Genomic DNA, 17,246 nt, shown 5'->3' on the forward strand with positions numbered 1-17,246 from the left:
CAAAAGTTTGGACACACCTTCTCATTTCATGTTTTTATTTATTTTCATGTGTTTTTTGGATTCTCACTGAAGGCATCAAAACTATGAATGAACACAAGGAATTATGTAGTAAACAAAAAGTGTGAAATAACTTAAAACATGTTTTATATTTTAGATTCCATAAAATAGTCGCACTGGAGCGGTTCGCAGCCGAGTGTGAAGCAGCGGGAATGAGGATCAGCACCTCCAAATCTGAGGCCATGGTTCTCAGCCGGAAAAGGGTGGAGTGCCCACTCCGGGTCGGGGATGAGTTCCTGCCCCAAGTGGAGGAGTTCAAGTATCTCGGGGTCTTGTTCGCGAGTGATGGGAGAAGGGAGCCGGAGATCGACAGACGGATTGGGGCTGCAGCTGCAGTAATGCGGACGCTGCACCGGTCCGTCGTGGTGAAGAGGGAGCTGAGTGTAAAAGCGAAGCTCTCAATTTACCGGTCGATCTACGTCCCTACCCTCACCTATGGCCACGAGCTGTGGGTAGTGACCGAAAGAACGAGATCGCGGATACAAGCGGCAGAAATGAGCTTCCTCCGAAGGGTGGCTGGCCTCTCCCTTAGAGATAGGGTGAGAAGTTCGGCCATCCGGGAGGGGCTCAGAGTAGAGCAGCTGCTGCTCCACATCGAAAGGAGCCAGCTGAGGTGGTTCGGGCATCTGACAAGGATGCCCCCTGGGCGCCTCCTGGGTGAGGTGTTCCAGGCATGTCCCACCGGGAGGAGGCCCCGGGGCAGACCCAGGACACGCTGGAGAGATTATATCTCTCGGCTGGCCTGGGAACGCCTTGGTATTCCCCCGGATAAGCTGGAGGAGGTGGCTGGGGAGAGGGAGGTCTGGGCCTCTTTGCTTAGGCTGCTGCCCCCGCGACCCGGCCCCGGACAAAGCGGATGAAAATGGATGGAAAATAGTCACTGTTCGCTTTGATTACTCATTTGCAGACTCTTGGCATTCTCTCACTGAGCTTCATCAAGTCGTCACCTGAAATGGTTTTCCAACAGCCTTGAAGGACTTCCCAGAGATGCTGAGCACTCTGCGGTCCACCTCATCCCAAAACATCTCCATTGGGCTTACGTCAGGTGACTAGAGGCGCAGCACTCCATCTTTTTGGTCAGTTAGCCCTCACGCAGCCTGGTGGTGTGTTTGGGGTCAGTGTTCTATTGAAACATAAACTCAAACCGGATGGGATGTATGACGCTGCAGGATGCTGCGTTAGCCATGCTGGTTCAGTGTATTTTCAGTTTTGAATAAATTTCCAACAGTGTCACCAGCAAAGCACCCCAACACTATCACACCTCCTCATCCATGCTTCATGGTGGGAACCATGCATGTAGAGACCATCTATTCACTTTTTCTGTGTCGCACAAAGACATGGCAGGTGGAACCAAAGATCTCAAACTCAAACAAACTACAGATTTAGACTGGTTTAATGTCCATTCCTTGTGTTCCTTGGCCCAAACAAATCTCTTCTGCTTGTTGCTTTTCCTTAGTTGTGGTTTCTTAGCAGCTATTTGACCATAAAGGCCTGATTCACACAGTCTCCTCTTCTGCACAACACAGCTGATGGTCCCAACCCCATTAAGAAGATAAGAAATTCCATAATTGAACCTTCACCAACCACACCTGTAAAGTGAAAACCATGTCAGATTACTACATCATGAAGCTCACTGAGAGAAGACCAAGGATTTGCAGCACTGTCAACAAAGCAAAGGGAGGTATTCTGAAATATAAAACATATTTTGTCATGGTCCGGGTGTGTGCTAGTGTGTCTCCCTCCGAGCCGGCATCTCCAACCCTGGGAGGGGCCTCTGTTTTCTGCTGATTGCTCGCGCCTGTGGGTGATTAAGACGGGCGACTCATAAGGCCAGCGCACTCAACCTTTCTTTGTCAGATTCTCAGCGAACCCTTCCACGTATGAAGTTGCCGGACGCAAATCTCTGCCGAAGAGCTCCCATCTGGACGCTGGACCACTTGCCAGTCCCACGGGTTGTTCACCCCGTTCACCTGCCTGCCTCCCTGCCTCAACGCCAGGAATTTCGGACCACTCACCCGGACTACTAACCCCTCCACGCCACTACAGACCACCCGCGGCAAGTAAGCAGTACTCAGGAAGATTCAGAACACACAGCTTGCCCATATTCCTCCCGAACCCTACCTGAACGTCTGTACTCTATTTTCAGTGACTCTTATCCTTTCCCCGGACCCAGGTTGACTCTCCCTCCAGCCCAATCCTCGGAGCAGCTGTTTTCCGCTGACGAATGACCAGATTGCTCACTTAGCTCAGGCTGCATAAACCTCTTAGGTTTAGTGGTTGTATTTAGCACTTGTGCAACTCACATTCCAGTTGTGAACACTTGTGGTGAAAATAAAAGTTGTCACTCAAACTACTTACATGCTGTTTGGCGCCGAGCAATTGAGTCCTTTTCCTTTTGAGACGGCCTCGGCCATGACATATTTAGAGTTTTTTATCAACTTTTTCTTTGCTACATAATTACATATATCTTGCTTCATATAGTTGATGTCTTCAGTATGTATCTACAATGCAGAAAGTTGTAAAAATAAAGAAAAAACATTAAATGAGAAGGGTTGTCCAAACTTTTGCCTGGTGGTGTACATTACCAACACATTCAAAAAGACATGACTGGTTGGTAATCAGTAACCAATAACAGAGACGGCTTAAGTCAAAGATACTGTAAACCACAACAGTTTCAAAGTTAGGAGGGAGTAGTTTCACATTTCATCAGTTACTGAATGCAGGTCAGAAAACTGCAAACTAATAACTAAATGGGAGCTTCAGGAGATCTTTAAAAGGTTACGTTGGCACAACCATCTGATAAGTTTTTAAGCAAGCACCTATAAGACAACATTTGAAGTAAAGAAGTCTCAGAATTTGTTAAAGTCTATCTGCAACAGGATTCTTAACAGATCCTGCAGAAGCTGAGACAAAGCAATTTTATATATCTTTTATGTCAAAAGGGTGAGAAACTAAGCAATGGCTTCCCTTAAGTGTCAAAAACACACGATAAAGACAGAGAATTATGCTGTTCCAGCAACAAGCGGAGCACACTTATCATTCAGTTCAATTGAAAAAGTTTCTGTTTTCATTTACACCTTTTGTGCACCAGTCTCCTGCAGGCCTGTTAGACAGCAAGTGTACATATTTCTGCAAACCAGAAACCTGGTTCACCATCTTGCTTTAGGTAGGCAGAGATGCAAGTGAATATGGGGGGCGAGACTTTAGCTTCACTGCCTATCTCTGCTGTTAGACAGGCCAGGTGCTGGAGCAAATTCACAACAAGAGTCGTTAAAGCGTGTGCAGAAGTGTCACAAAGACACGCTAAAATCCCCTTCTGCAATTCATGCACGATGGGTGAAAGTATCAAGAAGGGCCAGAAAGGCTCATGAGTCAAAAGTACTCTTTTATTTACAGTCATATTACAAAATCCACACACCCACAAGGACAAAAAGTCACCAGTACAGGTTGTATAAAAATGAAATGACGTCCTCTTTCTTTTATCTCAGATTGCCAACCTTTCGCTGATTTAAGATCCTAATAACTGATCACTTGAATTTCCTGTGAAAACTCCCAAAATGCATTGCATCTTCTGTCGCTGCCTCATGCAGAAATAACCTCAAGCCGACTTGACTTGACTTTTTGGCCGATGTCAGACCAGGCACCACATCAAAAAGAAACAACAATGTTATGTGGCAGCCTTGTGGTCAGAATGCATATTGCGTTGAGACCACAGCATTTAATCTGCGATTCCAGCTAGGAACCTTTGCTACAAATCACTTACCCTCTCCTCTCAATTACTACTACGTCTGTTCTGTCCACATTTGAAAGAGAAAAATCCAAACCACTATACTATATAAGATATAACACAATTTAATGGTGGACTTAAACATGGCCACAGTCTTTATTAACCAGCTACAGCCAGCTGATTACATGTTTGACACAGAGAACTTATAACCATTGCTGGATTTGTTCAAAACAGTAATACGTTGTATAAACTGCACTGTACTGTTTCATGTGAGAGATGCTAACATGCTACATGACATTTAGAATAGTTTAAATCCTAATTCTCTTTTTACTAACCTTTTATTTTGCCTTTTAAGTTGGTATTTGTTCTTGTGCTAGTGTATACTCAGCTGTATTCTGTTAGTGCTTAGCAAAAGTTCACTTAAATGTCGAGCAGAAAAAAACTGTGACAGTACACCTGTGGTGGTAAAGTGGGCAACAAACCTTTTAAAAGTAATATACTTGAAAAACCAAAGAACACATATGATCAGAATACTGTGAAATTTTAGAAGCTTGAAGCAAAACTTTCATGTGATGCCACATATGCTTAGCACAATATGGAAAACGATGTAAGTGTGTAGCCAGGATGCTGACCTTTGTGCACAAGCCACCACCTAGTGGCTTGTCGGAATAAATGCAAGACACTTAGGTTCATATGATGCTGGTCTAATATATGGAATGAAAAGGTTGCTGTCAGTAATACACTTGTATTATATGATTTCATGATAGAAATCAGCCCTGTGTTTTGACAGAAAAGTACGTTTTGCTTTCCTTTAATAGTATTTTCAACATTCTAAAGGAGTGAAAAAAAATATTGAAATTGTAGAAAAAATACAACCTTACATCAAATTCGTCAAAAACATAACTCAATGACCCACCATATCTTCGTAATGAATCACTCAGATAACCATACCTGCCACTTTGAGCCTCAGATGCTAAGTCCTCTAAATGTATTTTAATCCTCTTTGCAATCAGTATGCTTCTACTTATCAGCTACCAGTTTAACAGATGTAGACACATCTTGTGACAGACCAAAACAGAACTTGTGTGATGACATCGAGAACACAACAAAGTAAAAGAACAAAAACAATTTTTTTAAAAATGGAAGTGAATGGCTCCATCTCGTCCAGGTCACAGTCCTTGATGTTTCTGTTGGTAACCTGAGAGTCAGCATCTTTGAGAAACTGTTAGATGTGTGTCCTGATGAATTTAAGGCTTTCAGCCTCTCTACCTCTGTGTGACTGATGTATATTGGAGTGTCTTTTCCTCAGATAAGTAATGATATTCTTGCCCTTCTCTACTTTTAGGGCAAGATTATTTTCCTGACACCGGGCCACCAGTCCTATCACTTCTCTATCCCGTCCCTACCAGTAATCGGCCCAATCACATATGCAAATGTTATAATTCTGGTATTGATCAGGTGGTGCACACACTCATATATGTGAAGACAGCATGTGGCAGTGTACTCAGCACGTGCCCCTGAGTAATACCAATGCTCACAGTTCTGATGTTTGATGTCTGGTTTTCAACTCTGACTGAGTGGGGTCTATCTTACAGGAAGTTCAGAGCTCAGTTACAGAGAAAGGGTGTGAGTCTGAGTAACAGCAGCAGCTTCTCAGAGAGTCTGACAGCATTAAATGCAGCTTCAGTCATTTCACAGCATTTTCACAGATGATTGGACTGATTCTGTATCCATGTGTGGTGGTGTGAAGGCAGAATACCGGTAAATGTGACTAAATGGTGTTGATAATGCCACCCAGGGAGGGGGTTACACCCCAGGAGAGATTACAGTAGCTAGTGCAAATGTTGTACCAGTTACAAAAGCCCACAGGCTTGTTATTAACAAGCAAAAGTAAGGACAAAACTACTCAAAGTGTAGAGCAGAAAAAAAACATTTTAGGTAGCAGGGCAGCCCTGCTACCTTGTTCTTTAAAACACTTTATTAATAAACATTATTTAAAAGGACAAGGTTCGCTGACACAGTGCTAGCCGAGTTAGTTAATAAAGTAAAAATAAAATAATGAAACGAAATGGTGGTGACCGCCCACTTGGGGAGGCAACCTACAGGGGGAGTGCCACCAATTACTCACCCGTGTAGTCTCACTGCAAACCTCACTCCAATCTGAAAGGTGCAATTTACCCATTTCTTGATGTGTAAAATACCATAAAACAAGGAACCAGTCAATGTCAGTTTATATGCTTTTACTGACTGTGAAGCACTATGGTCAACTTTGTTGTTTTCAATATGTGCTACATAAATAAATTTTGATTCGATTTGATTTTTGATTAACAATAGTAAAACTACAACAAGGCTAGAACAAGACAGCAGCAGTGTGAGGCCTGTAACAAAAGAGGGAAAACTGTCATCTGGGGTCCACCCTACTATACACTAAATTGTAGATAACCCATGAGGATCCCACTTACCACCCTTTAACAGTTACACAAAATCATCAATTGTCACGGGAAATGAATCCAGTCTGTAATACCTAACAGCTTGTGAGCTTTGCCACCTTGAACAGTAATGAGTGCAAGTTGCGAGAGGTCAAGAATAGACCACAGATGTTCCTTATAACCGACTCTTGATTAACAGCAAAGGAAGGGGTGAATGTTCATGCTGTGTTCACAGACACCATGTATGAAACAACATGAACTAAATGTAACCCACTACAATCTACCCCTGGTGTTTGAATCGTTGTCCCGACGATTGACACTCACTGCCGAGGTCTAAACAGGGTAGATATATTAGGCACAGGTGCCTGGGAGTTCACAGCCCCTGTTGTTCTACTTCCTATTGCCTGGGGCAGATAATGTCGATTCGAGTGCGTTCCAGCATTAGCACAAGTAGTCCTATGTGAAGAAGCAATATTGTTTTGAACACCAGCCGTAACTGGCAGCTGATCGGTGCAGACCAGCACCACAGAGGATGTTGAGCTTTTTGGCTCACTTGGTATGCAGGAGGTAGGGGCCACAGGCTCCTGAATCCTACACAACAAAAACTCAACAGGTAGCTGGGGATCTCAGTCAAACATCAGAGCAAATGGTGACTCACCAGTAGACTGATGCACTGGTGTTACATGTTATACGCATATGCATAAAGTAAAGAGTCCACGCTAGCCAGGACAGTCTTTTTGATCCTTTCAAAACACTTCATCACAATTGCCACTGTTATTTTAATTTAGGATTTTCCACCTTTGATTTTGATGTTATTTTAGTTTTCAGGGTGGAACATGAAGCATCCTGGCTGTACCATTACTGCTCATAAAAAAACACAGATCACAAACTCTGCCTCTCAGCAAAAGGGTTTAGATTGAGCTTAACAGTTTAAATGAGCCTGACACATCGGAAGTGGTCCAACAGCCAGTACAGAGGAAATTTAGCAAGGTTGTCACCCACACTGTTTTTCTGATGTGGTCTGGCATATGATTTGCTTCTTACATTTAGTATGGGTGTTAAGACACAAAATGTGCATCGCAAACCAGTTTCTTTTTTAATATATAGATGCCAAATATGTTCTCACATTGTATTTTATGCTGAGATAATGTTTGTGAGGGTTGAACCAAACTGTGATTGAGCTGTTTGTACAGTTTATTGTACGGTTAAACTCACTGGAGTTTGGACTTCATGTGCACACAAAGCACTTGTAACCAACTTATTGGCTGCAAAGTACAACAACTGACACAATTACACTTTGGGAATTAAGGCAAACAGAATAGCCAAAAGGAAAACCTACTTTTCTGCTCTTCCCATATTTGCATCTTCATCATCCCAGTTCTCATTTTCCGCCGTAATGATGTTGCTGTTGCACTCCTGCGCTCAAAACGCCGACAGTTCCGTCAGGACATGAAGTCAGCGTTTTATTGGGTGTCAGACTCCCCGCCTACCGGAGACAGCACTGAAAACATCGCTTTTCCTCCAGCTCTTATCAGAAAGGTGAGCTCAGATCACCTTTTGCGCTTTGTTGGGGAGGTTTTCCTGCACGCGGAGGCGGAAGACACTTGCACCTGCGAGATGAAACTAACTAAAACTTTCGCGGAGTTTCAGCTGGGCTGGCCTCACATGCATTACGTCTTTGTTGTGCTCTGTGTTTTTGTCGTGGTTTATAAATTAACAATTCTACTTGCGAAAAGAAGGGAAGCACTGCGGAACTTCCAAGCTTTTCCGGGGCCGCCGCCACACTGGCTGTTTGGACATGTTCTGGAGGTAACTGTATCAACACACTCGCAGCAGCTGTAACATCTGTAACCGTCCAGTAAAGCTGACCACACCATGTTGGAGAACACCATTCTGCAAACAGAGACACACAGTTGACAAACAACACAATTTACACGAGTAAAGTCTGCCTGCTGTGATGTGTTTCAGTTGTACTTTTTCTCTTTCAGTTTAAACAAGATGGGACCGATATGGACAAGGTAGTGAAATGGGGACAGGAGTACTCATATGTTTTCCCAATCTGGTTTGGCCCCTTTCTCAGTATCATCAATATTCAGCATCCAGATTATGCAAAAACTATCCTGACATCATCAGGTGTGAGAAATGTTTTAAGTAGTTGTTGTGTTGATGCACATTTATAACTGTGTAGTAAAGTTAAAAGTCCCTAACACCATTTTTATTTGTTATGTTTCCTAACAGAACCAAAAGATGATTTTGTCTACCGGTTTATTGAGGGTTGGATTGGTAAGACTCATTTGTCTCCCTTCAACAGCATTTCAAGTGCAGAGTTGTTTGTTTTGCTGCTTTCCTCACCCGTGGACATGTTCTTCAGGAAATGGGTTGTTGGTGTCAGAAGGTCAGAAGTGGTTCCGCCACAGGAGGCTCTTAACACCAGGTTTCCATTATGATGTTTTGAAACCATACGTAAAATTGATGTCAGAGTCTGCTGAGACTATGTTGGTACGTTAAAGACAATTTAGTTGCATAATTGATAAATAAAATCAAAGTCAGCACGTGTCAGTAAATAGAAGTAAAGCAGGAGCAGTGTCTGTATCCTGCAGAGAGATCACATCTGTTCTCTCATTGTTGGCAGGATAAGTGGGAAAGTTATGCAAGCACAAATGAGCCTTTTGAATTGTTTAAACACATGAGCCTCATGACACTGGACAGCATTATGAAGTGTGCCTTCAGCTGCTACAGCAACTGTCAGAAAGAGGGGTGAGCCCAGATGAATCTTTTTAAAGAGTCATTTACAGTGTCAGTTTTATGTTGAGTCTTTGGTTGTTGTAAATCTGCATTTAATGTTTGCCTCCTTTGTCATTTCAGTGGAACAAATGCATACATCAAAGCAGTTTATGACCTCAGTTTTCTAATTGATCTTCGGCTCAGAATGTTTCCGTACCACAGTGACCTCATTTTCCACCTTAGCCCACATGGTTTCAGATACAGAAAAGCACGTCAGGTGACCCTCAGTCATACAGGTAAGCTTTGCTTTGATTCATCTGAACCGTTGCCAAAAATCAGTGAGCCTCACATTATAGTGTCAGATCTACAAATGCTTACATTTTATATTCTTTTCTAAAGAGGAAGTTATAAGAAAGAGGCAAGAAGCACTAAAGGAAGAGAAGGAGCTTGGACAAATACAGGCAAAGAGATATTTGGACTTTCTGGACATCCTTCTCTTTGCAAGAGTATGTTATGTGTCATCAGTTTCAGCCTCTTACTTCAACACATTTCCCATTGTAGGATTTGCTTAATGTATAGGCAAGTCACAAACTGGGGTTTTCCTGCATAAAGGTCATACAGAAAATAAGGCAAGTGCCAACTTGAGATCGTGTCAGATATCTGAAGTACTGGCCTAAAGCTGAAATAGCATATGCATGCAGCAAATAAGCAAAGATGCATGCTGTTGCCAAGCTGCATGTTAATGTCCTCTGACACAAAGACGATGATCAGCCTTTTCATTCTCGTGAGCAGCAACCTGAATACAAAATCTCTTTTGTGTAGAGAATGATCAACACTGGTTAGTGTTTTGCCCAGTTTCTTTCCCAAAAACTTCTCTAAACGGCAGCTTGTAGGGGCTGTCTCAGCTAGCATGTTTATTCTCTTAGTAGACTTGGCTTCCTTTATGAGTATATCATTGCAAATTGTTGTCCTTGGCAGGAAAAATTAAAATCAATAATTAACTGCATGGCAGGTGTTTGCTTAAAAAACAAACAATTAGTGCTTTATATGGTTTAAGAAGAACAGCGGACCTTGATACTTGGCTGCTGAATAAATCCCCAATTTTATAAAGGTATCTGTATAAGGATGAATGTTATCCAGCTAAAGCTGAGTTGAAGTCGGGTGATGCAGTAATATAATCAGCCTGAGCAGCAAAAGTAACAAAGCACTTTTATTGAGAAGCCCAGTTAGAGTATAGTGCAGTCCATTCTGTCTTTTATCAACTGTAAATATCCTTTATTTCAACGCCAGGATGAGAACCAGCAGGGTCTGTCAGATGAAGATATGCGGGCAGAAGTGGACACCTTCATGTTTGAGGGCCATGACACCACAGCCAGTGGCCTGTCTTTCATCCTCTACTGTCTGGCCTGCAACCCAGAACATCAGAAGATTTGCAGGAAGGAGATTATGGAGGCCTTGCATGACAAGGAAACCATGGAGTGGTAGGCTTGTGAAAGGACAACATTGCAATAGGGAAACAAGTTGGTGCCATTCTGTGGTACCAAAACTTTATTAGGAGACATATAAACAAGATTTCTTATTAGTTGACTTCACTAACACTGCATGTTGGTCTCATTTTAAGGGAGGATCTCAGTAAAATCCCATACACTACAATGTGCATAAAAGAAGCTCTCCGCCTTTACCCCCCTGTACCAGGAATTTCCAGAAAAACCACCAAAACTGTAACCTTTTGTGATGGGAGAACAGTGCCTGCAGGTCAGTGATTTTACTCTGTTGTTATTATCAAAGAGTAAACATTAAATGTCTTCACTTAATAATGCTTTTGGAAACATTTCATGCTACATGGTAAACACAAACTCTTAACCGACGTTGTTTTTCTTTAGATACAAAAATTAAATTTTTTTACATTTCCATAAAGGACCTATATCGACTTAATACTTATTACTTTATTATTCTACAAGGATACGTTGGTATTATTTGATTGTATTGTCACATAGAGTTTCTTTTCTATAAACTAGTATAAATCTCTTAAACGTGTGGCGTAATTGCTTTGTCAGTTCTTCATTCTTCCAAATTGAAGTATTTAAATGTTGGCACCAGATTATTATCATATACATTATATGGGCAGAAAGTACACCGCCGCCTACACATTACACTCACTGGAACTGCTCAGCCATGGGAATCCATGAGCCATGAAGCTCCAGGCACACAGTTTTTGTGCTGATGTTGATGCCAGAGGAGGTTTAGAGCTCTGCAGTTACTGAGTCAGCAGAGCGTTGGAGATTTTTATGCACTCTGCAACCTCACTGTACAGAATGGTGCACATCAGTTTAATGTTGGTTTTTGCTACAATAGTTATCCTTGGTCAGAAGGAGAGGCTGACATCCAGGGAGTAGATTGTAAGAGGTGGAGTTTATTTAGGTACAAGGAGATATGGCATGGTATAGGAGGATGTGGAGGGGTGATATGGTGTTGTTTCTGCGATCAAGAACAGGAAATACAGTAGAACATGAATAAAGATTAAACGGTAATAAAGCTGGCCACAAATTCCTCCACAACAAATTTGCTAAGGCAGTGCATCAACCTGATACTGCTTCTTAAGAGCAATCACATTTATTAAAGTACTACCCAATATGGGCCACAGAAATGACATTTTTTAGCCCCAGCGCTTCTCATGCCTCCGGCCTATCTTGATCGTGTAGGAACCAAAGCAATCAACTCCAGTTGACCAGAAAGCAGGTTTGTGGATCTGGAGTCTTCCTGTGGGCAAATCGGCCATTTTGGTGAGAATTTCTGGCAGTCTACACATTGTCTTTGATGTCTCCAGATTACTTGTCAACCTCTGATGATCCAATAAGTGCGCCCTATCTCTGCAAAGACATGCTCTGGACTAGGGTGCAACAAAATCACATCAAAGTACTGGACAAGGAGCTTAGTTAGTGGGTGTTCGGGAGGTAGCACAGTAGGGTGTATGGTGTCTGAGTCCAGACCTTCAGCACATCTCAGGTGACATCCAACCCTTATTAGGCCAGTAAGCGGATCATATTGAAGGCAGGGCGAACAAAGTTGACTATTTGGGGACAGAGGTTTTGGCTAGCAAACACCTTGTACGCATTGCGAAGAGTTGGTGCTGTGGGCAAGGTATCAGTGGGGCAATGCCAACATAATCCAAGCATCGACTCTTGTGGGTCAGCTTGGTAAGAAGTCAGCCAGAGCTCACAGCTGTCAGAACGGGCAGTAGTAGGCAGGTAGGACACCTCCTTTGGCACATTACTGGCCCACTGCAGTATTTCAAATCCTCCCATGCCCAGTAGTTGCCTTGTTTTGTCCAGGAGTTGTTTAGCTTGGTGTGGAGTCAGAAACGACTGGAGACAGTTGTCCACATGGACACACAAATGGCAGTGTGGACAGATTCGTATACATCTTCATTCCCCCTCACGGTGGTGTTGCACATGCTGCTGTAAAGCATAAGTGGTGCAGCAAAGGCTGCAGGTCATGCCAAATGGTAACAGTCACCATTCATACACATTAGGTGGATCCTCCTGTTGTCCATCCCTCCAAAGAAAGCGAAGCAGAGGCTGATCTTTGGAAAGCAAACGTACCTGATGGAACATGGCCTTTATATCCCAGCTTATGGCGCATGCTGGCGGAATCGGAGTAACATGCCAAGGAGCAAAGGGCTAAGTTTTCCCTTCATCAGGGCCATCACATCTTCAGGGAAACATATTGAGCTGACTTTAAGATGGCTATCTCTGCTTCCACACGATCAGTGGCAGTCATTGGAGGAGAAGCTGCCCCGTGATGAGCATGGTAAGTGGCTTTCACAAGCTCCTCCCAAGATGTGAAGTTCCTGGGGCTGGAGTAAGAGACTTTGCCACTGTGACAAGGCCACATAACAACCCCTCATCTGAAGTCTCAGCCCTACCAGTAGGACCAGTGCACTGAACTTTGTTGTATAAACTGGGGGCCCTGAGCCCAATGGCTGGCTGATGAAAGACTACAGAGTCCCTTCCCCCTTGTGATGTCATCAGCCAGGTTTTCCACTGACATGACATACCTCCACTGGTGAGAACCAGTGATCTCCTGGATTTCAGCAATTCAAGTCCCGACAAAGACCTTGTAATGGCAGAAATCAGACTGCAACCAACTCAGCACAGTAGTAGAGTCAGTCCACAAGATAGTATTTTGCAGCGGTAGAGTAAGCTAGGTTTGGAGAATCTTAGCAAGCTGCGCTCCAGTGAGAGCAGCACTGACTAACAGGTGGCATATAACACCTTGGTATGGTAATGCTCTGCAAGTATGGTAGCTCCTTCTTCCATTCTACCCAGGCGGCACAAAGGACACAGGTGACAGGTTCATCCCAGCCACATAGACTGTACAAGAATCTTCCCTCTAGTGGTATAGGGAAGGAGAAACCCTACAGGGTCATATTGGCTAGCAAACACCTTGTACGCATTGCGAAGAGTTGGTGCTGTGGGCAAGGTATCAGTGGGGCAATGCCAACATAATCCAAGCATCGACTCTTGTGGGTCAGCTTGGTAAGAAGTCAGCCAGAGCTCACAGCTGTCAGAACGGGCAGTAGTAGGCAGGTAGGACACCTCCTTTGGCACATTACTGGCCCACTGCAGTATTTCAAATCCTCCCATGCCCAGTAGTTGCCTTGTTTTGTCCAGGAGTTGTTTAGCTTGGTGTGGAGTCAGAAGCGACTGGAGACAGTTGTCCACATGGACACACAAATGGCAGTGTGGACAGATTCGTATACATCTTCATTCCCCCTCACGGTGGTGTTGCACATGCTGCTGTAAAGCATAAGTGGTGCAGCAAAGGCTGCAGGTCATGCCAAATGGTAACAGTCACCATTCATACACATTAGGTGGATCCTCCTGTTGTCCATCCCTCCAAAGAAAGCGAAGCAGAGGCTGATCTTTGGAAAGCAAACATACCTGATGGAACATGGCCTTTATATCCCAGCTTATGGCCACCGCATGCTGGCGGAATCGGAGTAACACGCCAAGGAACAAAGGGCTAAGCGTGGGACCTGGCAGCAGGCCCCACGCTGTAGCATGGGGCCTGGCAGGTGCAGTTGAAGACTAGGCAGGTTTTGTTGTTGTGATGCACAAGATGGCGTGGAATGTACCAGGATTTAGTTGAACCATTCACCTCCTCTGGAGTCAACTTTACCAAATTGCCAGCCTTCTCCACTGTCTTGAACTCCTGGTTGTATGTCTGTGCTCTGCTGGGGTCCTTGCATAGTTGATGCTTATTGGCTCTTTGAAGAGCCATGACAGCCTCTTGAGGTGCCTTCACCTGAGGAAAGTCTTTGCAGCGAAGCAATGGAGTAGCTAACTGTACCCGTTCTTTGATTCAAGGATATCTATTTCCTACTGGTCCTCCTTTGACCTAGTGACCTCCTTTTCATTTCTGAAAGAGAGGACATCAATTTGCCACAGCCTTTCAATATTTTTGTAGAGCTGTGGTGTCTGTGTGATGAAAGACGAGCATAAGCATGCCTGTTCATCCGCTGGATGTGGTAGACTTTTGGCGAGTCCCTGTAGCGCCCACCCCAGCTCAGTACAGACTGCTACTGGCCCTCCAGGTGGTCCCCGGATCACCAGTCAAACAGGAGTGAGAAGGTGCAGGTGATCTGATCCAATCAGGATCATAGGTTTCACCCGGCTGAAACCTTTGAAGGGAAGTCTTTGTAGGTGGCTGTACTTCTTTTTGAGTGTTTCCACTGGACAGGATTGCTCAGCTAGAGCCAGTTGTTCTGCTGTGAAATCATTCAGTATTTGATGCCTCATCTTTGGCTTACCTTTAGTGGACACCTCCAATGATATGCTTCCCCCATTCAGCTGCAGGACATCCTGTCTAATGGTTTGTAGGGCCAGAACCTCATCTGTCTGGGCAAGGCCAAGGAACTTCACAGCAGCAGGCAATTTTATGGTTCTCTCTGAACCGTCATCCAGCACGGCAAGGTGTCCATGGTCCTCTTCCCATTGTGGAGTTGACTCTTACCACCTTCAACGGCACCATACCGGAGTGACTGGGATGGTCAACATAGATGACACTGGATGCAGTACACGTGGTCAGAATATTGGGATTTTGTTCTTTACCCTTGGCAAGGACATGTTATACAAGGAGGTGTTGCTCACCACAAGTGCTGCAGGGTTTCTTAAGCGTGCCTTCAGCAGAATGATTCCAGCCACATCTCCAACATTTATTCTTATCTTTGATCCAGTCACTTGGGAACTTCAAGTGATCGAGCAAGATCTGATATTTATAATCTTCAGAAAAGTGCTTGTGAGGCCCAAGAACACTATCCAGTCCTTTCTTCAGTAAAGCAAAGTCTCTCTCCTTCCCAGAACTAAAACGGTGAGCATGGGCTTAGGAATGCCATAGGAGGATATGGTGTATGTTTGCTTAGTTTGTATGATAATGATCAGCTAGACACACCCTATAATCTTTTAATAATAATAAACTAAGTAAACATTTCTTTCAAATGTAGGTTCTGTTGTTGGAATAAGTGTGTATGGAATTCACAGGAATGCATCTGTCTGGGAAAACCCTAATGTAAGTAAAGACAATTTTATTCCCAGCACAACTTACTACATGGAATACATCATCAACAGAATCTATGATGAAATAAAATTATGAAGTTTTTCAGCACTCTGCTCAAAAGGCTGCAAATAATTTATCAAATAACTGAAGAAGCAATCATGAAACTGGTGCATTAAATTAATTACTAGTGCTGTATTTGCTGAGGTGGGTAGGTCCCTGGTGCCAAAGTGGACCTCAGGACAGATTCAAGCTGGTTTAATGACTTACTATATTATGTGTGTCAGAATGCAGTTTTCTCTGCGCAAGTGGTAAGAGTGATAAGGTTCAGAAAACAAGTAATAGACATAACACTGCTCTCTTTCTTTGTCCTGTATTACATTAGGTCTTTGATCCTCTGCGTTTCCTACCAGAGAACATTGCCATGAGATCTCCTCATGCGTTTGTGCCCTTCTCAGCTGGGCCAAGGTTTGTCCTCACCTGAAACTATATCACTGTATAGAGACTGCTTGCAGTAGTCTCAAGTATGTGAATGTGTAACTTAGCACTGACCCCATTTACATCAACACAATAAAAACTGGTTTTATGATGGGCTAAAGCAAGTAGGGGAAAGGGTGAACTCACTGTAATCTAAGATTGATCCCATTTAAAATGCAAGCACCTTTGGCCCTGAATGTTAAAAAATAACATACTATACTCATCCCTACTATTCATATTCCTCATGTCCTAATCTCAGAAGGATCAAACTATTTTCATCATTTTTCAGTTCTTTAGAATATTCACTTGTATATTTCTTACATTTAATATTTTCCTCCCTCAGAAACTGCATCGGTCAGAACTTTGCTATGAATGAGATGAAAGTGGTGACAGCTCTGACACTGAAGCGATACCAGCTCATAGCGGAGCCCACTATGAAACCCAAGATCATCCCCCAACTGGTTCTCCGCTCACTCAATGGCATCCACATCAAGATCAAACCTTTAGACGCAGAGAGCTAAAGTGCACTAACTGCAAGAACTGCTAAAAATTACTGTATTTAGAAAGTAAATAATTTATGTTGATTTGAAATACTTCTACTATGTAACAAGCTTTTATATATATATTCATGGACTCTGTCGTGCAATTTATGTTTTTGGGAGAAATTGTCATAGAGAATATGTGTCACAATACATTGTATATAATTTTCCCAATTTTGGGTTGTTTTTTTTCTTACAAAAATAACAGAGATTACAAATACAAATACATAAATATGTCCTCATTCAAAAATGTCTTGTGAAACCTGCATTGGCTTATGGGATGATGATGTCACAATGAAAGTGACATCATCACAGTGAAAATGTAAGCAGTAAAAGTAAAAAGCCGTCAAAAAAATGACCACAAATTCAGATACCTGAAAATTCTACTTAAGCACAGTAATGAAGTATTTGTACATCGTTACTTCCCATCTCTGCCTAGTGGTGGCTCAGGTTCGCAGTATCAGTTTCTCAATGACAAGATCTCCACTCAGATTAAAGAAAAAAAAACCCTCAGCTGGAAATGGCAGTGGTAACATAACCATTCTTATTAGCACGACCTAAATCATCTGCACACCAGGGATGTTCCTGGCAATTAATTGCTTAGTCAACTAAACGAGGGGGGATAGACTAACCAACTAGTCTCAAACTAAGAAACACATAAAGTTAAATTTGAAAACCATTTAATGGAAAGTTTCAAAATAAATGATATGAAAACCATTTTAAACTGTTTTTTACATT

The 17,246-nt window shown here is 43.0% G+C and overlaps 1 protein-coding gene across 2 annotated transcripts; it reads left to right on the forward strand.

The window, feature by feature from the left end:
- Positions 1 to 7,647: 7,647 nt before the first annotated feature.
- On the forward strand, positions 7,648 to 17,219 carry LOC101472431 (cytochrome P450 4B1). 2 transcript variants are annotated; one of them, XM_004550961.6, is made up of 12 exons: positions 7,648 to 8,022; positions 8,202 to 8,346; positions 8,452 to 8,496; positions 8,585 to 8,712; positions 8,846 to 8,970; positions 9,079 to 9,233; positions 9,337 to 9,443; positions 10,228 to 10,418; positions 10,559 to 10,692; positions 15,443 to 15,507; positions 15,878 to 15,960; positions 16,313 to 17,219. In XM_004550961.6, exons 1-12 carry the CDS (start codon positions 7,663 to 7,665, stop codon positions 16,488 to 16,490), a joined length of 1,716 nt encoding a protein of 571 aa, XP_004551018.3. In that variant the 5' UTR covers positions 7,648 to 7,662; the 3' UTR covers positions 16,491 to 17,219. The 2 variants fall into 2 exon arrangements, with proteins under 2 accessions (XP_004551018.3, XP_014263692.3); XM_014408206.4 differs by lacking the exons at positions 15,443 to 15,507; positions 15,878 to 15,960; positions 16,313 to 17,219 and adding an exon at positions 12,470 to 14,087.
- Positions 17,220 to 17,246: the final 27 nt, after the last annotated feature.

This window comes from Maylandia zebra, linkage group LG11 (assembly GCF_041146795.1).
Source record: "Maylandia zebra isolate NMK-2024a linkage group LG11, Mzebra_GT3a, whole genome shotgun sequence".
Taxonomy (NCBI): Eukaryota; Metazoa; Chordata; class Actinopteri; order Cichliformes; family Cichlidae; genus Maylandia; species Maylandia zebra.

Coding starts and splice junctions, on each gene's coding strand:
- LOC101472431 (XM_004550961.6), top strand. CDS start 7,663: ATGAAGTCAGCGTTTTATTGGGTGTCAGACTCCCCGCCTACCGGAGAC. Junction 8,497..8,584: donor GTTTATTGAGGGTTGGATTG/GTAAGACTCATT, acceptor CATGTTCTTCAG/GAAATGGGTTGTTGGTGTCA. Junction 10,693..15,442: donor TGGGAGAACAGTGCCTGCAG/GTCAGTGATTTT, acceptor TTTCAAATGTAG/GTTCTGTTGTTGGAATAAGT.